The sequence below is a fragment of the Dasypus novemcinctus genome, chromosome 4, assembly GCF_030445035.2.
Source record: "Dasypus novemcinctus isolate mDasNov1 chromosome 4, mDasNov1.1.hap2, whole genome shotgun sequence".
NCBI classification, from domain to species: Eukaryota; Metazoa; Chordata; class Mammalia; order Cingulata; family Dasypodidae; genus Dasypus; species Dasypus novemcinctus.
The window spans coordinates 163,974,977-164,000,246 of record NC_080676.1 but is presented as its reverse complement, the minus strand read 5'-3'; the positions used below and the strand labels follow the sequence as shown (position 1 = coordinate 164,000,246).

Here is a 25,270-nt window from a genome sequence, read left to right as displayed (position 1 = left end):
GCCCTCTGAGCCACGGCACACAGCTCTGTCCAGCCTCTGAGCCACCGCACACAGCTCTGTCCAGCCTCTGAGCCACGGCACACAGCTCTGTCCAGCCTCTGAGCCACCGCACACAGCTCTGTCCAGCCTCTGAGCCACGGCACACAGCTCTGTCCAGCCTCTGAGCCACGGCACACAGCTCCGTCCATCCTCTGAGCCACCGCACACAGCTCCGCCCAGCCTCTGAGCCACCGCACACAGCTCCGTCCATCCTCTGAGCCACTGCACACAGCTCCGTCCAGCCTCTGAGCCACCGCACACAGCTCCGCCCAGCCTCTGAGCCACCGCACACAGCTCCGCCCACCCTCTGAGCCACCGCACACAGCTCCGTCCAGCCTCTGAGTCACCGCACACAGCTCCGTCCAGCCTCTGAGCCACCGCACACAGCTCTGTCCATCCGTGCTCCCGCATGGTGTCTTCCCCTGCTACTCCCCTCCTGGAAGCAATGGACACCGTGGGGAATTCCGCCTGGGAGAGCCTGACTCCGAGGCCCGAGGCGCTGGCCCCGTGCAGCCTGCCCTGCTTGCTCTCCCCGCCCCCACACACGCTCTGGACCCGACAGAGCGTTGAATGCCCATCTCCATCTCCCTCCTAGGCTGGAGGTTCACTAAGCACGTGCTTGTCTGTTTTATCTTTTAGCCCCGCAGCGCCTCTGTCACACTCCTTTCCCTGAAAGGGGCCTCAGTGACCCACGGCAGAGCTGGAATGATGGGGGAGTGGGGCATTACCTTGAGAGGAGGAGGCAGGGGCCATGTCACGTGTGCATGTGTGAGTGCGTGTGAGGTTGTACATACGTGTGCATGTATATGAACGTGCGTATGTCAGCATGTCTGTGCACACGTGTCTGTGTACGTTCATGTGTGTATGTATGCATGCGAGTGTGCATGAGTATATGGTGTGTTTGTGTGCATGCATGTGAGAGTGTATACTTGTGCATGTGTGAGTGTGTACATGTACATGCATGTGAGTGTGTCCAATTATGTGAGTGTGTATGTGTGCATGTGTGAGTGCAGGTATTTAGATGTGAACAAGAGTGTACGTGTGTATGATGTGAGTGTGTACGTGTGCAAGTTTTGAGTATGTACGTGTGTGTACATATACATGCATGTGGGTGTGCATGAGTGTGTACATGCATGTGGGTGAGTGTGTATGTGTGCATATATGTGAGTGTGCATGTGCACGTGCATATATGTGAATGTGCATGAGTGTGTATGTGTGCCTGTATTTTGTGTACATGCATGTGTGTGTGTGTGCGTGCATGTGAGTGTGAACTTACTTGCGTGCACGTGCCTCAGTGGGTTAGAAACAGGAGCGTGGGCCAGTGCCTGCCTCCTCGGTGCCGTGATTGAGTGAGCATGACTTCCGGGTGTCCTCTCATCACCCCACTTTGGCTGACTTTCATCTCCTGGGTGCACTCCCAGCACAAACCAGCAAGGAGTCTGACTGTCTCAGAGGCCCACGGAGCGCCGTGTGAGGTGGCCAACTCTTCCTGAGTTGCCTGGGACTTCCCTGGCTTGGCACTGAAGGTCCGGCCTCCGCAAACCCCAGCCCCAGGCGAAGGCAGGTGGCTCGGCAGGTACGGCTTCCCTGGGACGCAGTAGGAAACTCTCCCTGCAGCAGCTTGCTCTCCTCTCTGTTCAGTGCTGCGGAGCCTTGACTTGCAGTTGGAATGGGGCCTTGGGGGTCCTGGAGCTCCGGTGGAATCCCTTGAAATGGGTGGTACAGGCAGAGTGTGCCAACGGTGGGGCAGGATGTGATGAAAGCTGGGTGTGCCCCTCTCCAGGTTTCTATGCTGGGGGGTCACAGAGGAAGTGGCTGCCTGTCGCTCCTTCCCTCTTTCACACGCCTCCTTTGAATCTTTCCAGTAGCCCCCCAGCCCCTCTCTCCTTTCCAGGGCCCTTCTAAAGCTGCCCGTTTGGCCATTTTCTAAATCGGAGAACTGACTCCTTGGGCAGGGAAAGCCCCACGCTTTCCTCAGCTCATGCACCACACATGTACGCATTTATGAAGCGCTCTTCCGTCTGAGGCACTGTCTCCTCTCTGAGGGTGCAAAGATGAGTAAAGCATCCTTCTACCACTGCGGGACTCAACCCTCAGGGGCACAGAGCTCTGGCAGATACACAGCAATATGCCATGGTAAGAGCCACTAGAGCTATAACAAGAAGACGGTGGGAGTACAAAGGGCAGCAGCTCCTTCTATCCAGGGGACTGGGGAAGACTGAAAAAAAAGTAGGGCATAAATGAGTTGGGTCCTGATGGATGAATAGGAGCTAAGATGACTCCAGGGAGTAAAGTAAAGGACAAAACCAAAACAGTGCCATATAACACTGCAGTTCTGAACCACGCTATAAAAACAAGCCACGAGGCTGCCCCTTCGCTTTGTCCTGCCGTTACCCCGGGGAGACACCACCCGCTGGGGCACTGGCGCTAGCACCGGGCGGGGCCGACTCACCGTGAAGAAGTCACAGAGTGTCACATGCGGGAACACCTCGTGGGCTCTGTTCTTGGCGCACTGACGCTTGCTCTCTCTCCAGAACTCCTGGAGGTTTTCCAGCAGGGGCCCCGTGGGGCAGAGGAAAAGAGCGTATTCCTGGGGTATGGGGTCATCCAGAGAAGGGTCGTTGGCGTGACAGTGCAGCCTGCAACCGAGAAAGGCCACTTTCACCTGGCGTGGGGACAGCCAGCAGCAGCGACAGCAACTCTAAAAAAGGGGCCGCGCCGAGCGCCGTGCGCAGAAGGCCACGTGCTGCCCGCTCTCGGATGGGGAAGGCGGGCCTTGCCTATGCCGCAAAGCTGGCGCCGCCAGGCTCACGCCCCAGGTCAGTCTGATTCCAAAGCCCAAATGCACAGGAAAGGAAAGAAAGAGGACAGCAGAGGGTAAAGCCTGGGCTTCCAACGGTCTTTGCGGTTCAAGCATCTCTTCAGTATTGAAACATTTTATGGGGGGAAAATCACATTTTCCTTTTTAATTTCATACTTCACATAGAAAAACCAACTGCAGAAACTAGATAAAAATTTATGTGGTGATTATGTTTTCTTTGGATTCAGAAAGTTATTCAGATCACAAGGAAAGCTGATACACAACCGCCAAACTACACATTCATTTGCACTAATAACAAAAACAGAAATAGAAACAATCACAAAATGTCATTTTTTTCCTATCTGTGAAACTAACAAAGATTTTTTAAAAGGATAAAAGTTATGCTCAGTTGTGTCAGAGGTGAAGCAAGACTTAATTAAGGATGGTGTGGTAAAAACTTTCTATAAAGCAATTTGCCAATCTGTATCTGCACCCTTCAAACTAATAACTCTACTTCCAGAAATTTATCCCAAGTAAAGAGCAACAAGTATAGACTAAAGTGCATATATAAAATATTTATCACAGGGTTGTTTATAATAGGAAAAAAAGGGAAAAACAAAATAAATGATAGCAATTCTATTTATCCTGTATTCATTAGAAATCATGGTTTTGAATTTATAATGACTTAGGGATGTGCTCATGTTATAAAAATAAGTTTGGAATGCAGGATACAACCACACGGGCAAATGATTTGGCATTGACTTGTAAAGTTGGAAACCCTAAACACAGACGTGAACCTTGAGAGATCTCCCGCGTGTGTGCCTGGAACCACGCACAGAGGGTTCACAGCATGTTTTTTTAATAATAGACAAACAATAACAACAGAAAATAACCCGGGGGGAGGCAAGATGGCGGCTGAGTGAACTTCCCGATTACTAGCTCCTGGGGGGAATCGGCTGGGAGGCATCGGAGACTCTTTGGGACCGGCTGTCTCGGGATTTTTCCTGGTCCGGAGGTGTCTGGACATCGATTTGGAGGGAAGGTAACAGAGAGGATCCATCTGTGAAATATACACGGAGATCCCAGCTACGTGTGGAGGACTCCCTCCTTGGGTAGGCGGAGCCGAGGCAGCTAGCACTGCGGCGGGTGGCGGGCGGGAGAGCCGAGCCGCGCTGCGCCGAGGCGGCGGGTGGTGGGCGGGGAAGCCGGGTCCGGCCGAGTCCGGCTGAGCCGCGGCGGGCAGGGGGGCCGAGCCCGGCTGAGCTCGGCCGAGCCCAGCCGCGCCGCACCGGGGTGGCGAACAGGAGAGCAAAGCCGCGCTGCGCCGCGCCGGGCGGCGGGCGGGAAAGCCGGCCCGGCCGAGCCCAGCCGAGCCGCGGCGGGAGGGGAAGCCGAGCCCAGCCGAGCCGCGGCGGGCGGCAGGCGGGGGACCCGAGCCCAGCCGAGCCCAGCCGAGCCCAGCTGAGCCGCAGCGGGCGGCGGGCGGGGGACCGGAGCCCAGCTGAGCCCAGCCGAGCCTGGCGGCGGGGTTTCTGTTCTTTGTTTTGTTTTTTTTTTTTATTATTTTTTTATTTTTTATTTTTTGTTGTTGTTGTTGTTCTTGTTGTTCTTTTTTTTTTTTTCAATCCTCTCTTTCTTGTCCCCAATATTCTTCTTATACTATTTTACCTTAACAATACAATAGGTCCTACAGGAAATACCTCACATTTGCTGGGTTTCCTCACCCTCCACTGCCTCATTTCTCTGTGAATAGATTTAGCCTATCTACACTATCCCCTTTCCCCTACAACTTGATATCCTCCACCATCTGCTATCTCTCCTATATTCCATCTCCCTTTCTTTGATCCACAAAGTGTCTAACTCTTCATTTCTAAGACCTTTGTTTAGTTTTCCATCTGGTATTCGTCCCTGAAACTATTACCTTTCTTTTCTCTTTCCCTCTCTCACGAAAGCAATAGCCTCTTAGTACGTACCACATTCCTCCCATATTCAGTCATCTACCTCATTATAGGTACTTTCCTACTACTATAACTCTAAACAATTTACATGATCTAACCTCCATCCTCCCAGAACTCATATTGTTGCTTTGTAAACATATATCACCAATACTACTTCACACTTTTTCCTTCCTTACACAATTGCCTTTCCCCAGCACTAATACTTTCCTTTAAAGTGAGCTTAACTAGCAATAAGAAATTGGAATAAGAAGAACAAAGTGACAAAGAGAAGATATAACACTTACGCAAAAACAACAGCTAATTAATCTCCAAGACTAGACAAAGAAGCTAAGGAACTGATTAAACCCGTCAAGAAAAAATGTTGACAAGACAGCAACAAAAATCTACAAACCAAACCAGTAATCAGGAAAACATGGCTGAATCCAATCAACAAACTGAAAATCAGGAAGGGGGGCAGGACTTCGCACAAGCAATGAAAGATCTCAGAACATTTATCACCGACAAATTTGATGAAGTAATGAAAGAGGTTAACAGCGTGAAGACAACACTTGGAGGGGAAATTGCAGACATGCGCAAAAAAATAACAGATATGATGGAAATGAACACCACAATTCAAGAAATCAAAAATACACTTGCAGCAAATATCAGCAGACTAGAAGAGGCAGAGCAGAGAATTAGTGATGTGGAAGACAGTGCATTGGAAATCAAACAGATAGTAGAAGTGGTCAATAAAAAGGTAGAAAAAATCCAGATAGGACTTAGGGACCTGAATGATAACGCAAAACGCTCAAACATACGTATTATAGGCATTCCAGAAGGAGAAGAGAAGGGAAAGGGGTCAGAAGGAGTGTTGCAGGAAATAATGAATGAAAACTTCCCAAATCTACTGAAAGAGACAGATGTACATATCCAAGAAGCACAGCGCACTCCACTGGTCATAAACCCCAACAGGCCCACCCCAAGACATATACTTGTCAAATTATCCAATGCTCAAGACAAAGAAAAATTCTAAAAGCAGCAAGAGAAAAGAAAACCATCACATACAAGGGAAACTCCATAAGATTAAGTGCTGATTTCTCATCTGAAACGATGGAGGCAAGAAGGCAGTGGTATGATATAGTCAAGGTACTAAAGGAAAAAAATCTCCAACCAAGAATACTCTATCCAGCTAAACTAGCATTCAAAAATGATGGAGAGTTCAAAATATTCACAGATAAACAGAAACTGAAAGAGTATATCAACAAGAAACCTCCCCTTCAAGAAATTCTTAAGGGAATTCTGCAGGAAGAAAGGAAAAAACAGGACACTCAGAGATGGAGGAGAGTGTAAAAGCAACAAGAAAGACAAAAATAGAAGGGGAAAATAAAATAATACAAACAAAATATAACAAACACAAATCCAACCAAAATATGGCTACCATAAATAACTCTCTAAACGTAATAACACTGAATGTCAACGGATTAAACTCACCTATCAAAAGATTCAGACTGGGACACTGGATAAGGAAATACGACCCATCTATATGCTGCCTACAAGAGACACATCTTAGACCCAGAGACTCATGGAGGTTGAAAGTGAATGGCTGGAAAACAATCATACAAGCAAACAACAACCAAAAAAAGGCAGGAGTAGCTATATTAATATCAGACAAAATAGACTTTAAATGCGAAACAATTGTGAGAGACAAAGAAGGATACTATATTTTAGTGAAAGGGACAATTTGTCAAGAAGATCGAACAATCATAAATATTTATGCTCCTAACAAGGGCGCCTCTAAATATGTGAGGCAAACACTGGAAAAACTAAGTGAAAGAATAGATGCATCTACAATTATAGTGGGGGATTTTAATACACCACTATCAACTCTGGACAGAACATCTCAAAAGAGAATCACTAAAGAAACAAAACATTTGAACAGTATATTAGAAGAGCTGGATCTAATAGACATATATAGATCATTACACCCAAACACAGCAGGATATACATTTTTCTCAAGCGCACATGGAACATTCTCCAAGATTGACCATATGCTAGGCCACAAAGAAAGGCTTAATGAATTCAGAAAGATCGAAATCATACAAAACAATATCTCTGACCACAGTGGAGTCAAGCTGGAAATTTGCAAGGGACAGAGACCCAGACTTCACACGACAATTTGGAAATTAAACAGCACACTCTTAGAAAAACAGTGGGTCAAAGAGGAAATCTCAAAAGAAATCAATGACTACCTTGAAACAAATGATAATGATAACACAACATACCAAAATTTATGGGATGCAGCAAAAGCGGTACTGAGAGGGAAATTTATAGCCATAAATTCATATATCAAAAAAGAAGAAAGAGCAGAAATTGAAGAATTAACTGCACATTTGAAGGAATTAGAAAAACAACAACAAAGTAACCCAACAGGAAGAAGAAGGAAGGAAATAACAAAGATAAGAGCAGAACTAAATGAAATAGAAAATAAGAAAGCACTTGAAAAAATAAACAAGACCAAGAGCTGGTTTTTTGAGAAGATCAACAAAATTGACAAACCTTTAGCGAGACTAACAAAGAAAAAAAGAGAAAAGATGCAAATACACAAAATAAGAAATGAGAAAGGTGATATCACCACTGACCCTACAGAAATAAAGACTATCATAAGAGGATACTTTGAAAAACTATATTCCAACAAAAATGACAATTTAGAGGAAATGGACAAATTCCTAGAAATACATAAGCAGCCCATACTGACGAAAGAAGAAATTGATGATCTTAACAAACCAATCACAAGCAAAGAGATAGAATCAGTCATTAAAAATCTCCCAACTAAGAAGAGCCCAGGGCCAGACGGCTTCACAGGTGAATTCTACAAAACATTCCAGAAAGAACTAACACCAATCCTGTTGAAACTATTCCAAAAAATTGAAACAGAAGGAACACTGCCTAATTCCTTCTATGATGCCAACATTACCCTAGTACCAAAGCCAAACAAAGACACCACAAGAAAGGAAAATTACAGACCAATTTCTCTAATGAACCTAGACGCAAAAATACTTAACAAAATACTTGCTAATCGTATTCAACAACACATTAAACGAATTATACACCATGACCAAGTGGGATTTATCCCAGGTATGCAAGGATGGTTCAACATAAGAAAATCAATCAATGTAATACACCATATAAACAGATTGAGAGAAAAAAACCACATGATTATATCTATAGATGCAGAAAAGGCATTTGACAAAATACAGCACCCCTTCCTGATAAAAACACTCCAAAAGATCGGAATACAAGGAAACTTTTTGAACATGATAAAGAGTATATATGAAAAACCTAAAGCCAACATTGTTTACAATGGCGAAGTCCTGAAATCCTTCCCTCTAAAATCAGGAACAAGACAAGGATACCCATTGTCTCCGCTCCTATTTAACATTGTCTTGGAAGTACTGGCTCGAGCACTGAGACAAGAACCAGATATAAAAGGCATTCAAATTGGAAGGGAAGAAGTCAAAATTTCATTATTTGCAGATGACATGATCCTATATATAGAAAACCCTGAGAGATCTTCAACAAAGCTCCTAGAACTCATAAATGAGTTTAGCAAAGTCGCAGGTTATAAGATCAATGCGCAAAAATCAGTAGCATTTCTATACACCAATAATGAGTAAGATCAGGAGGAAATCAAGAAACAAATACCATTCACAATAGTAAATAAAAAAATCAAATACTTAGGAATAAATTTAACTAAAGAGGTAAAAAACTTATACATCGAGAACTATACAAGATTGTTCAAGGAAATCAAAGAAGACCTAAATAAATGGAAGAATATTCCCTGTTCATGGGTAGGAAGACTGAATATTATTAAGATGTCTATCCTACCAAAACTGATCTACACATTCAATGCAATCCCAATAAAAATCAACACAGCCTTCTTTAAGGAACTAGAAAAACTAACTATGAAATTTATTTGGAATAAAAAGAGGCCCCGAATAGCCAAAGACATATTAAAAAAGAAAAACGAAATAGGAAGAATCACACTTCCTGACTTCAAAACATACTACAAAGCTACAGTAGTGAAAACAGCATGGTACTGGCATAAGGAGAGACACACAGACCAATGGAATCGAATTGAAAGTTCAGATATAGAACCTCATGTATATAGCCATATAATATTCGATAAAGCCACCAAACCCTCTCAACTGGGAGAGAATGGCCTATTCAACAAATGGTGCCTGGAGAACTGGATAGCCATATGTAGAAGAATGAAAGAGGATTACCATCTCACACCTTATACAAAGATCAACTCTAGCTGGATCAAAGACCTAAATATAAGAGCCAAGACCATAAAGACCTTAGAAAGCAGTGTAGGGAAACATCTACAGGACCTTGTAATAGGAAATGGCTTCATGAATATCACACCAAAAGCACGAGCAGCAAAAGAACAAATAGATAAATGGGACTACCTCAAAATTAAAGCCTTCTGCACCTCAAAGGAGTTTGTCAAGAAAGTAAAAAGGGAACCCACACAATGGGAGAAAATATTTGGCAACCATATATCTGATAAGAGACTTATAACTTGCATATATAAAGAACTCATATATCTCGAAAACAAAAAGATAAACAACCCATTTAAAAAATGGGAAAAAGATTTAAACAGACACTTCTCCAAAGAAGAAATACAAATGGCTAAAAAGCACATGAAAAAATGCTCCAAATCCCTAGCTATCAGGGAAATGCAAATCAAAACTACAATGAGATACCATCTTACTCCCATAAGATTGGCAGCCATGAAAAAAACAGTAGAATACAAATGCTGGAGAGGATGTGAAGAAAGGGGAACACTCATCCATTGCTGGTGGGAATGCAGAAGGATCCAACCATTCTGGAGGACAGTTTGGCAGTTTCTCAAAAAATTATCCATAGATTTGCCATATGACCCAGCAATACCACTGCTGGGTATATACCCATCAGATCTGAAAACAAGGACACAAACCGATATATGTACACCAATGTTCATAGCAGCATTGTTCACCATCGCCAAAAGTTGGAATCAATCCAAAAGTCCATCAACAGATGAATGGATTAATAAAATGTGGTATATACACACAATGGAATACTACTCAGCTGTAAGAACCAATACACTACAATCGCACGTGATAACATGGATGAACCTTGAGAATCTTATGTTAAGTGAAGCAACCCAGGCATTGAAGGACAAATACTATATGACCTCAATGATATGAAATAAGTTAACTGCCTCAGAGAGCTAGAGTCTGGAAAAGTGGCTTACTGGAAATCAGGGGGTGGAGGAAGGATGTGAGTTAATGTCTGTAGGGGTGGAATCTGTGATGAGCTGGGGGTAAGTATGAGCACAAAGAAGGGACAAAATGGGGGCAAGGGGTTACCTTCGGGTGGGGTTTTCTGGGTTTGAGGGGGGCTGGGGATGGGAAGAGGGGTAATATGGTCCAAGAAATAGGTGGGAGGGAGGGGCAACATACAAACATGGGAGAGTGCCAGAAGTTTGTTGAGAACTAAATGTTGAGTAAAACGTATCAAAGTATAAGTAGGAGGGTCACCTGGTTAGGACGCTCAGGGGGTATGGTCTGATGCAGGACGGACTCCGGAGGGAATAGCTGAAGGCTCATTTTGCCAAGGTGCGTTCTACCATTGGGTGGGGTGGACCCATATCCTGGGGAAGACTAATGCCGTCGAATAGAGAGAACTGTATCTCTCGTGAGAAAGGACGGCTCCCAGGGCATTAGATTGGCAGGCGTTGTGGGCCCTAAGGGGAGGGGAAAATGTACGTGCAATGGATAGAACAAAGGTAAATAAGGGGGCAAAAGAGGAGTTATGTGAGAGTACACGAGGATGAATATAAAACAGCTAATATTACACCAAAAACATATAGGGGACGACAGACTAATAATGAAAACCATAAGACAAAACATAGGATAACTAAAAAATTTAGAAAACTGTACAACCTAAAGTATGGACCACATAGTAAGCACAAATGTTACCTTGTTTGAAAACTATAGTTTCGGAATCTGTACATCAGTTTCAGGAAATATGATATGAATAAGTTAAAAGATTATTGCTGTGGAAGGGAAAAGGTTTTATGGTGGATCTGGGGAAATACTGTATATTGTATATACGAATTTTGGTGATCTAAGACTCTTCTGAAGCTGACATTATGTTGGGATTCACTTTACGGGAAGTTTTGTATCACAGAGTGGTTCAACAATGGCAGCGGAGGAATACTGATATGGGATGTTATTGACAGGATATATATGGTTGACAGGGAGTTATACAGGGCATATGCCCAGGGTATATGGTAATGTCTATATATACTCATAGTGGAAACAATTAAAAACAACAGCTGGGGGGGTACTGGGCTCCTGGCCGGGGGGTCACTGTTGTGGGCCCTGGGAGAGCAGCGGCAATCCTCCAGGTGCAACGGCAAGAACCAGGAAGGAAGGAGGGCCCAACAGTGGGCCCTTGATATTAATGGCTACACTTTTGAGCCTATGCACCTGCAATAAGAACAAGGCCTAGAGTAGCATTGTGCCTGGGGGTTTCCTCCTGACAGCCTTCATGTTACTCAAATGTGGCCACTCTCACAGCCAAACTCAGCGTGTAGATGTGATGCATTCCCCCCAGCGTGGGACACGACACCCGGGGATGAACCTCCCTGGCACCGAGGGATCACTACCACATACCAGCTGAAGAAGCAACTAGAAAATGACCTTGAATTAAAGATTCAATGCGGAACAGCAGAATATACCTGTCTACATATAATAACATGACTTCGGGAAGCGGTTTGACCTAATGTAAGGGGGAAATGGAGAGGAGAAATGAGATTATAAGGCTGTGAGTCTCTAAAAAAGAGTCTGGAGGTTGTCAGAAGGAATACCCCTATGTACAACTGAACAGAGTCTAAGAGACAGATAAGGTAGATACAACCCCAGGTATTGGTTCTTTTGAGGGATAAAGAGACCCACGGGTTCTATGGTCATGGCAGAAGGGGTTCACTGCCATGACAGATGGCCCTTCTTTGGAGCTGGTGTTTCTGCGTGATGGAAATGGACTCAGAGGGGATCTCTTTTCACAAGACTTGCATGCTACTTTATTGGAATTGTATTTGGTGCTGAGTTTAAGATATATGTAGGGGATTTGAATCTCTGGACTGATAATATGATACCCAGGCCCAGAGCCTCAACAGACTTTAGCTCCTACACTTTGACTTATTGGACTTACTCCACTCAGCTAACATGGAGTTGAAGAAGGTCAACCACCACAGCATGGAGCCTAGAGTGTCTACAACTAGAAGCGGGAAGAGTGCATCCAGTACCCATGTGGAATCTAAGCCCTCACTTGACATAGGTGTGCAATGGACACAACCAATCCAATGTCCACAGAGGAAATGTGAAATGGGTGTGGGAACGGTAGCCATGGGGGCTGCTGGGTGTGGGGAACGGGAGGAAGAGATGAGATGTGGAGGCGTTTTCGGGACGTGGAGTTGTCCTGGATACTGCTTCACGGACAATTACGGGACACTGTAGATCCCCCCAGGGCCCACTGGATGGAACGTGAGAGAGTCTGGGCTATGATGTGGACCATTGACTATGGGGTGCAGTGATGCTCAGAGATGAACTTACCAGGTGCAATGGATGTATCACGATGATGGGAGAGAGTGTTGCTGTGGGGGGAATGGGGGGCGGGGGCGGTGGGGTTGAATGGGACCTCATATATATTTTTTAATGTAATTAAAAAATAATAATAATAAATAAATATTAAAAAAAAAAATAAAAAAAAATAAAGTGAAATCCAGTGACAAAAAAAAAAAAAGAAAAAGAAAATAACCCAATGATGCCATCAGGGAAATGGATAAATAAATGGGGACATAGTCACATGATGGAATACCACAGAGCCATGAAAATAAATTACAGTTCTATGCAACAGCATGAAACTTAGCAACATAACGCTGGTTTGAAAAAGGAAGTTGCAGAGGACTACTTAACGAAATTCTTCATACGACTCAAAAAGGAAGCAACTCTAACCAAAACATTGTCTACAGACACATCCATATTAAATAAAGCTGTTTTTATAAGCAAGATCAGTCTTCAGGAAAAGACGGTGCATGTGCATGTAGTTTTATTTCTTCCTAAAGCTCACTAAAATAACAGGCAAGGGACTTTAAAAACAAAGCTCCAAACCCACAATGACTGGGAGAAGAGGAGAGGAAGCAACACCACCACTCAGCAGGTGGAAAGCAGAGGTGTGAAGGAGGGCTGGCGGCAGTGGGGACAGTGGAAACACCACAGGGCGGTGTTAGGTCCCCCGGTCCCCTCCTCACTTTGCACAGATGGCAGACGCCTGGAGGACGACTTTCTTGCAGAGGGTGAAAGAGGGTGTCTGACCCAGCCTCTTTCTTCCACACAGCTCGTAGATATGAACCGTAACACCTTTTCCTTCCAGGCAAGAGACTATACTATAAGAATCTTCACCAGAAATTTGGCCACCCCTAGGGGACATCTAAAGACAGCTCTGGGGACTCCGCAACAGCATGCCAAGTCAGATAACCCTGCAGCGAAGCTGGAGGTCAACAGGAGACTATAAATATGAGTGGACAGCTGAGGATTATCAGGCAAACGTGGGAGCCGGTAAAATAAAAATTAGAAGAAGAAGAAGGAACTTGGAGTATAAAGACTAGACAAGGGGAAGAAAACTTAAAATTGTTATCCTCAGAAAGATAAGAGAAGCTATCTCAACCACTGAACAGACAAAACCAAAATGAGACAAAACAGCCTGTTATCAAAAAGGAACAACCAGAGAACCAAAAAGGGCTCTTGGAAATTACAAACACATCAGCAGAAGTGAAAAATAAAATAGAAAATCTGAAAGATAAAATCAAGGAAATCTTCCAGAAAGGAGAGCAAAAAGAGAGATGGAAAACATGAAAAAATTAAAATGAAATTGGAGGACCAGTCCAAGATAATCAATATCCACATAATGAGAGCTGTAGAAAAAGAAAATTTAGAAAGTGGAGGGAGAAAATAATCTCTAAAATAATTCAAGAAAATACTCATGAGCAGAAAAGACGTACATTTGCGTATCGATAAGGCTCAGCGAATGAAACATCAGAATGCTGGCAACCAAGAGAAGGTTGCTTGGCTTCCAGAGTGAAATGAGAAAGATCATACCTACAGGTCAGGAATCAAAATAGTTTTGGGCTTCTCAACAGACGAACACTTAAAAGTAGAAGCAATGGGAAAATAATTTTCAGCCTAGTATTTGATACCCAGTTAAACTGGTAATCAAGGATGGTGGTAGAATAAAGCCATTTTCAGATGTGCAAATGTCTTAAATTATTTTTCTCTCATGTCTTCTTTCTCTGAAAGGTGCTGGATGATATAATCTGCCAAAGGTATCTCATAACCAACAAAGAATAAGGTATAAGTTTCAGGAAGACAGATCACACACATGAGAGAGGAAGGGGATGTCCCCAGGATGATGATAAAGGAAACCCTAGGATCCACACACCTTGCACAGGGGAGAAATGATACAAAATAATAGATGAGCAGGCCCAACGGGAGATTTCTCCAAAAAGATGAGCTTGACAGTGAACCTGATGCTTCTGAAAGTCTTGAGAGGAAATGCCAACAGCTGGGAGAGAGTTTGCGATTGAATTCATAAGTATGCAGAAAAGCAAGAAAATGGTGGAAAAAAAGGCAATTATGAACTCCAGGAAAAACAAAAACGTGTGCAGAAAGGAAAATTATAATGTACTACATCGCTCAGCTGAATGGTGTTCAGAGCCACGGAAATGTAAACACTGATTATGGATCTAACTAAGATGATGCAAAAGTTCTATACTGTGAGAATGGGAAAGGTGCATGCATGCTGGTGATGAGTGGGGGAAAAGAGGGTATACAAAGCCTAAAACCGAAAAATCTAGAAGCAGTGGTAAACAGGTTATGTTATTTGGAGATGTGAAAACAAATGCCCAAATAATCATCCAGAATAGGTGAAAGACATTGAGAAGAAGAAATGAAGTGGGGGACAGGTGTCTGGGGGGGAGAGGGAGGGAATATTACTTTTCCTAATAAGTTTTGTAAAAATCTTGACTCTTTTCTTTATGTGAATGCATAAATGCAATAAAGATAAAACATTAAAACCGTGCTTACAATAATAGTAATACATTAAAAAGTGCTGGAGTGACAGCTGGGGGCTGTGACTGTGGAAGTCACTTTGACTCTCTGTGCACTGATTTCCTCCATCTGCCAAATGGGGAGCGTAATCTGTTCCCAGCTCTGCTTAGCCCTGCATCCCTCAATGTAGTTTATATGTATAATTTAGTAATTGGAAAGAGGTTTGAATCCCTTGAAAAAAGTTAATAATATTTTTAAAATACTCTCTATATATGTATTTAAATATAAATATTTAAATTCTATATATTTAAATGTTCTCTCCATATATAAATACAGGTATTAATACACATATATCACATGGCAAAATATCTCCTATTACTACATTTTTCCCCAAGTCTTGCAATTACGGATATTTTTTCTGCTGACTTTTCAGTTTTTAGTTTGTTTTAAATGAAGAACATACATTACTCCTATGAACAGGATAAAAATTCCTTTGAGCCCCTCTCTTCCTCCTTTGCGCTGTCCCAGTGCCTCTGCTTTGTGTTGGGCCTCAGGGTTGGGGATGGAGAAAGGGGCTGGGGTGTCAGGGAGACCATCCATTCCTGCGCTTGCTTTTTGGAGGGAATGGGACAGTGTCTGCTGCCCAGTTTGTTTGTTTTTTAATAAAATTATAATAATTTTAGTTATATAAGAATACCTTCTCAAAACATTAATACGGAAAAAGCTCTACCCCTTCATCCTGATTCCTCTCCCCCTTTCCAGAGGCAACCCCAATTGTGACTCTGCTTTGATTTTTTCCAGAAATTTAAGCAACAGGTGCACAGATAACATTTGGGTGTGCTTTATATAAATTATAAGCTACTGATCAAACTATTCTGCGGCCTGTATTTTCCACTGAAAAATACACTTTTGATATTTGCCCCTATTGATACATGTATAGCTAGTTAAGAGTGCTTGTCAGTGTGGATGGTATAATATTTTAAGGGCTGTATCTTATTCCCCCACCTACATATATAATATTTCATTTATTGATTCCCATATATATTAATGGGCATTTAAATTGGTTTTCTTTTTTAATAACACCTGTTTTTTTTGGGTCCTTCATGTTTCTCCAGGGAATACACCCACTGCTATGAGGTTGGCTACATGTTTAATTAGGTGATTAATTTTTTTTAAATTATTTATTTATTATTTATTTATTTATTTAATTCCCCTCCCCTCTCCCGGTTGTCTGTTTTCTGTGTCTTTTTGCTGCGTCTTGTTTCTTTGTCCGCTTCTGTTGTCGTCAGTGGCACGGGAAGTGTGGGCGGTGCCATTCCTGGGCAGGCTGCACTTTTCTTCGCGCTGGGCGGCTCTCCTTACGGGTGCACTCCTTGCGCGTGGGGGTCCCCTACGCGGGGGGACACCCCTGTGTGGCAGGGCACTCCTTGTGCGCATCAGCACTGCACATGGGCCAGCTGCACACGGGTCAAGGAGGCCCGGGGTTTGAACCGCGGACCTCCCATGTGGTAGACGGATGCCCTAACCACTGGGCCAAAGTCCGTTTCCCCTAGGTGATTAATTGACACCCCTCTTACTTAGTTAACTGGCATTCCCGATTGCCTGGCACGGTGCCGTTGGCAGGGGAGCAGGTGGACTGGCCTCACTCCGCCAGCCCTGGAAGCTGTTTTGTTCTAAATGGCCCTTACTGGGTACCTCCCTGATTCCTGGAGAGCCCAGGCCCCCTCTGGCCGGCTCGGCAGCCCCGGCTGCCCCCCAGCCCCGGAGAGTCTCCTGGACTTCTCTGCTGAGCTGTGGGTGGGAGCCGCCCATACGCTCCTCACTGCAGCGGGCTTGGCTTTCAACTCCAATCTGGCAACTGACGTTAGAGTTAGACAACCCAGGACGTCGGGAGCATTTCCCTCTGGCCTAGCGTTTTGGGGGAGAGGATGGAGGGTCCATGGAGAACATTCTGGAAAACTAAGAGACCCGTAATCGCAGAGCTCCGCCCTCCTGCTTTGGGGAGGGCGGTCCGGCCTTGTCACACCTGTCTCCTTGCTTTCTGTTTGATTTTCCCCGGGGGGCCACGGCTGTGTCGGGGCCCTCCTGCTGGGGCGCCAAGGTGCCTCTGCACTGGACCAAGCTCTGGAGAACAAGGAGCGCCCCTGGATGCCAGGGCAGGAGGCTGAGGCCGGAGGCAGCCGCTCACCCCCTTCAGAGCTCCCCGCACCCCGAAAAGTGGGGCGTCATGGGCAGCCAGGAAGTTTTCTTACCCTCAGGGGATAGCCATAGAGAAGGGAAATCTCTATTCCAGATCAGCAAAAATAACTCTTCCCTATTTATTCGGCAAATCACATGAACCATTTTCTTCTCTGACAGTCCAAGTGTGACTGAGTCAGACGTGAGCTGAGCAAAGCTGCGCTCAGAGTCCCTCTTTCCCTGGCGCACGGGGTGCCGCTGGCGGGCGTGGGGGCAGTTTTAAACTTCCCCAGCAGCCGGGGTCCCTCCCACGGGGCACCTGAGTCTGCCCAGCGCTCCCTGCTGAACGGGGCGCCGCGCTCGGGCCCACTCACCACTCGGAGGCCTCCTCCGCCGTCCTCCGCCCGGTTGCCGCCAACGCTTTGAGCCTGCAGGAAAGAAGGAGCCCGCGAGCGCTCAGCCGGGCTTCCCCGCGGAGGGGAGGCGTGGGTAGTGGCCGGGGTCCTCCCAGGCCGTTGGGCTCTGCTTCCCCTGCTCCTGGATGCCAGGCTGCTGCAGCTGGCGCACACGTGCCCGGGCCCTCCTCCCCCAGGAGCCACCTCCACGGCCCTTTGGAAATGCCAACCTGCCCACGTTCCTGGGGGGCTCCCACCACCAGCCTTTTGCCTGGGTCCGGGGTCCTGGCTGTCTGGCCTCTGCCCGCTCCTGCCATCCCACCCCTCTCCCCCCAGCACAGAGCTGTTCGGGGGTGCTGGAGTTGAAGGCACCTCCCAGCCCCAAAGGAGACCCCATGGGGAACTCGTCCGGTTCCTTTGAGGCTGAGAAGCCTCCCCGGCAGGGTGGATCTGCAGCCCCTCCTTTGTCTCCCACTGCCACCCCCCCCCCACGTGCTCATCCTGGTCTCATCCCAGTTAACCTGCACCCGTCCCCTCTAGATGGCGGGTCCCTGGGGCTCAATACTGACCCCCAGGCCTACAGCCATGTGGACAGGCGGTGCCAAATGGAACAGAAGGGACGCTGGTGAGGGTAGACCGTCCAGGAAGAGCTGGGGCTGGTGAGGAGCCACAAGGTGGCCGCCAGCAGCTCCTTGGGTGGGTACCAGCGGGCGTGTGGCTCTCGGAGCAGCCTCTGAGAGGCCTCCTCTGAGAGGAGGGGCTCTCAGGTGAGCGTTTGGCCTGAGGACCTTCTCCGTGCTGGAGGAGGTGGGCACCGACGCTGTCCCTGCGGTGTGTGAGCCATGCTGCCTGGTCCTAGCCACTCTAAAGCTTCTCCCCAGAGGGCAGGCTCTCCCCATGCCGTTTAGAGACTCGGTCCTGCTGCAGGCCCCGCGGCAGCCCCCAGCCCCAGAGACTCCCGTTCAGACACCCTGAGCCACGCACGAAGCGGGCACCGCCAGGCTGGGGCCTGACACGTGGGGGGCAGCCACCAGAACAAAGGGCGTCCCGCGGGCGCAGGTTTCAGGGTCCCCTCGTCAGCCAGCAGGGAGGGCTCAGCGCGCTTAGTGGGCAGAGGGCTTGATGTCGAGAGCCCGTTCCGCGAGGCCAGGCGTGCCATCGCGGCAGGACGTGGGTGCCCTTGAGGCCAGGCCACAGCGGGGTCTGGGCCTGCGGCCCGGGAGGCCGGCTCGTGGGGTGTCGGGGGGCACGGGGCACGGGGGGGCGGGGTGCCCGGCCTGGGCAGGTGGCGGTACTCACGCGGTGTGCGCTGGGAAGCCCCGCGCCAGGAGGGCCTCCAGGGCCGAGGAGGCGCTGCGGGCCCTGGGCCTGGCGGAGACCTTGGCGTAGAGCTGCGTCTCCCCCGCCGCCATCTCTTCCTGCCGCCGTGCAAGAGTTCGCCTCGCAGACTGAAGCGGGCAGATAAAGCCAGAGAGGGCGCGGGGGGAGAGAAGGAGGCTGCGGAGAGAAACCTCAAGCCTCTTTTGATGTTTCTGACAAAAGCTAATATCCTGTTTGCAGGAGCTCGGGGCTGTCGGCTCGCCCTGGAGGACGCTGGAGCAGTGTCAACCGTCCTCGCGGTCACCACCCTGGAGTTCAGTTTCAGAAAGTCCCCCTGAGCCCCTGCCCGGGATCGGCGCATACGCTGACTTAGGGGGGTTGGGGGCGGGTCCGTGGGAGAGCCGCGGGGGGAGGCAGGAGGGCAGGGGGCATTGGACTGGGGTCTCGAGTGACTCCGACTGAGTCTTCGTGTCCTTATCTGTAAAACACGGCGTTGCCTACGCTTGATCTATTGTCCCTGCTGGACCTAAGACTGGCCTTCTATCAGTCATCCATGGACTCCTTTCTCGATGTTGGAAACCTTTGAAGTATAATAAAGATAGAGTATAATATGGATATAATATGGATATAATATGGATATAGGGCACCACCTACTTGAATCGCTCAAGGAATTTTCATAAAGTGAACACTCATGACCAAATAGCCTCAGGACAAGCCATGAAACAGTCTCCCCAGGGGACAGTGGTTTCGGGTCTGGAGACAAGTTCGTCAGGTTGGGGGAGGGGTGCCCTTGACGTGTAGGAGGTCAAGGTCAGGGAAGCTGCCGCACATCCTGCAGTGCCCGGGGCGGTCCCCGGTGCCAGAGGCTGAGCTTGGGGACCTGCTCCGGAACCTCGCCAGGCCGCCCCGAAGCACCCCTGCTTCCCATGCCCAGCCTCCTGGTCATCTGCTCTCTCCTCTGCAGAGAGGACCGCTGTGGCTCCTTGTACGGGACTGTCACCTCTTTTAAACCTTGTGTGAATAGAGCCACGGAGTTGGCAGGTTCTCCTTCGTGTCTGCTCTCTGGCCCAAAAGCATGACTGCAGGAGTCACCTACATTGCTGCAGCCACGGGCAGCTCACTGCCACTGCGGTGCGTTCCACTGGAGGAGCTGAGCATTTATTTGTCCGTTTCTCTGTTGGTGTCCACCTGGGTGTTTTCCAGTCCGTTTGCCTCTAGTATTGTGGCTGCCATGAGCGTTATTTTGTGTGTCTTTCAGCGCCCAGAGCTCGCATTTCTGTGTCAATCTAGAATCTCAATTGCTGGGCACTAAGGCACGCGCAGGTTTAGTAGAAACCGCCAAGGAGTTTTGCAGAGTGGTTGTACCGGTTTCCCCCTTGCTGGTAGTGGGCGCGAGTCTGGCTGTTCCACGCCCTTGTCCACACTGGGCGTGGGTCAGCCTTTTTAATTTAAGCCACTCTGCTGGGCATGTGGGGGTATTTCGCTGTGATTTTAATTTGCGTTCTTCTGATATTGTGCCCCATTTCACACATTTATTGGTCGCTTGAATATCCTCTTTGGGGAGGTGACTGCTCCAATTTCTTCCTTTTTCCATGAAGTTGTTTGCTTTTCTTTGTCACTTTTTTGGGAACTCTGGGGTCAAGACTTTCATTGCATGCATTTGTGGGTGATATCTTTTTCCAGGCTACTGTTTGCCTTTTTATTCTCTTAGTAATGTCTTTGGATGAAAAAAAGTTTTTAAATTGATTGAAATTTAAGTTATCAATCTTTTCTTTTATAGTAAGAGCTTTCTGTATCCTGTTCAAGAAATGGGTTGATTCCACGTTGGTGAAGATTTCCTCCCGTGCTTCCTCCCACGTACTTTTTTACGCTTGCCATTCATGTTTAGCTCTCTATCCATTTGAATGAATTCTGTGTGTGGCGTCAGGTGGATGTAGAGTTTCATTTGTTTTCCTAAAAGCTAACCATTGACAAGACCTTTGGTCTTTAAGGACGTTACTGTAAATCAGATGGCTGTATACTAGCTATCTGCCTCTGGATGCTGTCACAGGCCCATGTCTGGTTTGTCCATTTTTGTGCCCACAATACACTGCCTTATTATTATACTGTCAAACCTTCTGATTTTGTCTTCAAGGTTGGCCTCTTCTAAATCATGTAAATCTGAAAATCAAGTTGCCATAGCAGGGTATTGGAGAGTGCAGAAAACCCCATGCATATATGACCAACTGATTTTCAACAAGGGGCCAAAGGAATTCGGTGGGTGAAAGTGTCTTTCAATAAATGGTGCTGGAAAAACTGCATGTTAATGTGAAAAAAATGAACCTCAGTACTTATCTCATATCATATGCAAAACAAGCTCAAAATGTATGATAGACCTAAAAGTGAAAGCTAAAACGATAAAACTTCTAAAAGAAAACCTAGGAGAAAAATCTTTGCTTTGCTGGAGCTTGTGAAGTTTTCCTACAACATAAAAAGCCTGAACCACAAAAGAAAATTTTGTTAAATTGGACTTCATCAAAATTTAAAACTTTCTGCTCTTTAAAAGACACAATAAGGAAAATAAAATGGCTTGCCACAGACTGGGAGAAAATAATCACCATCCATTTATCTAACAAAGGACTTGTATCCGGAATATAAGAAGAAAAACAGCCCAATTTCAAAATGGGCAAAAGACCTACATGGATATTTGACAAAGAAAGCTACGTGAGTGGCCAGGGAGGAAACAAAACGATGCTCCACATCACTAGTCATCACGGAAATGTAAATTAAAACCTCAATGTGATACCACAAAATACTCACTAGAAGAGCTAAACTTGAAAAGACTAACAGTACCAGGTTTAGACAAGACTGTGGAATAATTGGAACTCTCATACGTTGTTGGTGGGAGTGCAAAATTGTCCAACCCCTTTGGAGACCAAGTGGGGCAGTTTCTTTTAAAGTCAAACAATATTTACCATTTTACCTAGCAGTTGCATTCAGGTATTTAACAAAGAGAAATGAAAATGTGAGTCCTCGGGAGGGTCTGATTCATAACAGTCTGAAACTGGAAATATCCAAATGCCCATCAATTGGTGAATTTTGGTAAATTCCATCACGGGAACAATACTTAGAAGGCATGCTGATTCATGCCACAACATGCAACAGTTTATTTAAATGTTTATATATATCTAAACTAACCTATAGTGACAGAAACCAACCAGTGCTTGTCCAAAACTAGGGCACGAGGGAGATTTTGTGGATGATGGAAACGGTCTCTCCTCGTTTGGTAGTGATTATGTAGCTATATATATTTTTTCAAGCCTGACTGAACCAAACACTTGAAATGGGTGCATCCTATTGTACATAAATTTAACCTCACTAAAATAAATTAAAAAAAGAAATGGAAGGGGTACTAAGGACAATAAGAAGCAGTAGGTCAATTTCTACCCACCAAAGCCTGCTAGGAATTTGTTTGGGATTATGTTGAATATATAGATCAATTTGGGGATATTTGTCATTTTCACTCTATTAAGCCTTCCATTCCATGAATATGATATATCTATTTATTTTGAACTTTAAAATTTTCTTAGTAATGTTTTATAGTTTTCAGTGTCCTGCAGCACTTGTCATTAAATTTATTCCGGAGTGTTGCATGTTTTGATGCTATCGTAAATGGTATTTTCAAATAATTTCTTTCCAATTGGTAATTGCCCATGAATAGAAATATAACCAATTTTTAAATATATTTTCTTCACATCCAATGTCTTGCTAAATTAACTTATTCTAATATTTTATAGATTGTTTTAGATTTTTTATGCACACAATTATGTCTTCTTCAAATAATGACAGTTTTCTCTCTTCCCTTCTAATCTTTACATAAGCTTCATTTCCTCTTCTTGATATACTATTTTAAGATCCCCAGTACCATGTTGAATGGAAGTGACTTTTGAGGGTAGATACTCTTTATTAGGTTAAATAAATCACTTTATATTCCTAGGTTGCTGAGGTGTTTTTAAAAGTTCACTGATAGAGATTGGATTATATTAAATGCTTTATCTGCATTTATTGAAATGATCATATTATTTTTCTTTTTTTTTTAGTTTTTTTGTCTTAATTTTTTTAATGTTACATTAAAAAAATATGAGGTCCCCATATGTCCCCCACCCCCCTCACCCTTCTCCTCCCCCCATAACCACAACCTCCTCCATCATCATGAGACATTCATTACACTTGGTGAATACATCTCTGAGCACCGCTGCACCTCATGGTCAATGGTCCACATCATAGCCCACGCTCTCCCACATTCCACCCAGTGGGCCATGGGAGGACATACAGTGTCTGGTAACTGTCCCCGCAGCACCACCCAGGACAACTCCAAGTCCCGAAAACGCCCCCACATCATATCTCTTCCTCCCACTCCTTTTATTCAGTGAGTGAGGTAAATTATACTAATTTCTGAATGCTAAATCAACATTGTTTTCTTTGGATAACTCCCCTTCATGATAATATAGTGTCCTTTATATATATCGCTGAATTTAATTTGTTAATACTTTGTAAATGGCACCCATGCTTGTAAGATTGCTTGGCCTGCTATTTTCCTTTCTTGAGTGTCCTTGTCAGGTTTTGGTATCATCAGAGTGACCAACTCGCCCTGATTATCTTGGAATATCCTGGGGTTAGCACTGAAATCCCCTACCCCGGGAGCCTGCTCAGTCCAGTTGAACCAGGAAGACTGTCCACTGCCAGGGCCCGGGTTATTCCGGCCTGGTGAAATGAGTGGGCAACAATTTCCTCTTTCCCAGTTCCTGAGTTTTTGTAAGATTGATATAATTTCTTCCTCATATGGTTAAAAAGACTTCTTGGATGGCGGAGGACTTGGCCCAGTGGTTACGGCATCCGTCTACCACATGGAAGGTCCATGGCTCAAACCCCGGGCCTCCTTGACCCGTGTGGAGCTGGCGCGTGAGGAGTGCTGATGCACGCAAGGAGTGCTGTGCCATGCAGGGGTGTCCCCCGCGTAGGGGAGCCCCACACGCAAGGAGTGTGCCCCGTAAGGAGAGCCCGCCCAGCGTGAAAGAAAGTGCAGCCTGCCCAGGAATGGAGCCGCATACACAAAGAGCTGACACAACAAAAAGAATCACAGAGTCCCTTGCCGCTGCCAACAACAGAAGTGGACAAAGAAGACGCAGCAAATAGACACAGAGAGCAGACAACCGGGGTGGGGGTGGGGTAGAAGAGGAGAGGAATAAATAAGTAAATAAATCTTAAAAAAAAATAAAATAAAATAAAAAGACTCCTTGGAGAAGTCACCTGGGCCTAGAATTTCCCTTGTTGGGAAGGTTTTAATTATGGATTTAATTTCTCTAATAGATATTGGAGATTTCTTCTGGTATATGTTTTTAAAATTGCTTTTTGCCTGTGGTGGGTGAGGTAGGGGAGCCCTGTATAATGTTGTGCATGTTTGTTTTGTAAGCTCACAACTTCTACTATACACCTTGTTTATGTAGGTTCATGTATGAATGATAGACTTCAATAAATTGTTTTTAAAATGAAAAATAATGCTTTTCAGTGTGCTTATCCATTTTATCTAATTTGTCAAATTTCCTGACAAACAGATGTCAGGTCTTCTTTTTTATTTTTTCAATTCTGTTTCATAATTTTCTGGTTAGAGGTCTTGCAATATTTATTAGATTATTTTTAGGCATTTGATAATTTTTGATGCCATTGTAAATTATATCATTTGAAAATTTCATGCTCAAGCTCTTTGTTGCTGGTAAATAAAAATAATACTGAGTTAATATTATTTTATATTGATCTTACATCCAACTAATTAATTATAATAATTTATCTTTAGCATTTTTAAGGTACTCCATGTACTAAAATAATTTTGTATGGGAATAAAGAGAGTTTTATTTTCCCTTACCAGTCCATATGCCTTTTCTTCCTTAAGCTCTCTCTTTCTCTTTCTTCCTCTCCCCTCCTTTTCCTCCCCTCCCCCCCCCCCTTTTACTTTCTTTTCTGCCCAGTGCACTAAGACCTCAAATAAATGTGGAGTAGATGTGGTAACAGGGACCTTCCTTGTCTTGTCCTCCGTCTCAGAGGAAAAGGTTTCAACATTCCACCTTTAAATAGATGCTTGCCACAAGTTTATTATATTTTTTATAATGTTCTCTTTGTTTGGGGAATTCAAACGATAAAATAATTTCTTAATCACAAGATACACATTTAATTCGAAAGTCAGGAAATAGACAAAGCCTGTTCCCAGAGGGGGGTGGGGGGGAAGATTTTGGTTCTGAAATACGGCCTCTACTAAAATATCTTTTTCTCTTCTAAGTAATACACTCTTTTTCAGCAGTCATATTTATGTTTACAAATATTACAAAATAAAACATTTTACTCATCTTGAAGGAAAAAATGTCTTATTTGTGGCAGCCAGCAATTGCCCTGCCTAGCCTGACCCCTTTCTCA

General features: G+C 45.3%; 1 protein-coding gene across 1 annotated transcript in view; it reads right to left on the bottom strand.

Moving 5' to 3' along the window:
* Positions 1 to 18,933, bottom strand: part of UBASH3A (ubiquitin associated and SH3 domain containing A) — a 60,281-nt gene extending 41,348 nt beyond the window's left edge. The window contains exons 1-3 of the mRNA XM_058296285.2: positions 18,803 to 18,933; positions 17,483 to 17,536; positions 2,492 to 2,678 (exon numbers count right to left, since the gene is read on the bottom strand). Coding sequence (XP_058152268.1) covers positions 2,492 to 2,678; positions 17,483 to 17,536; positions 18,803 to 18,915 — 354 coding nt within the window. The 5' untranslated portion in view covers positions 18,916 to 18,933. The remainder of the gene's footprint in view (positions 1 to 2,491; positions 2,679 to 17,482; positions 17,537 to 18,802) is intronic.
* Positions 18,934 to 25,270: the final 6,337 nt, after the last annotated feature.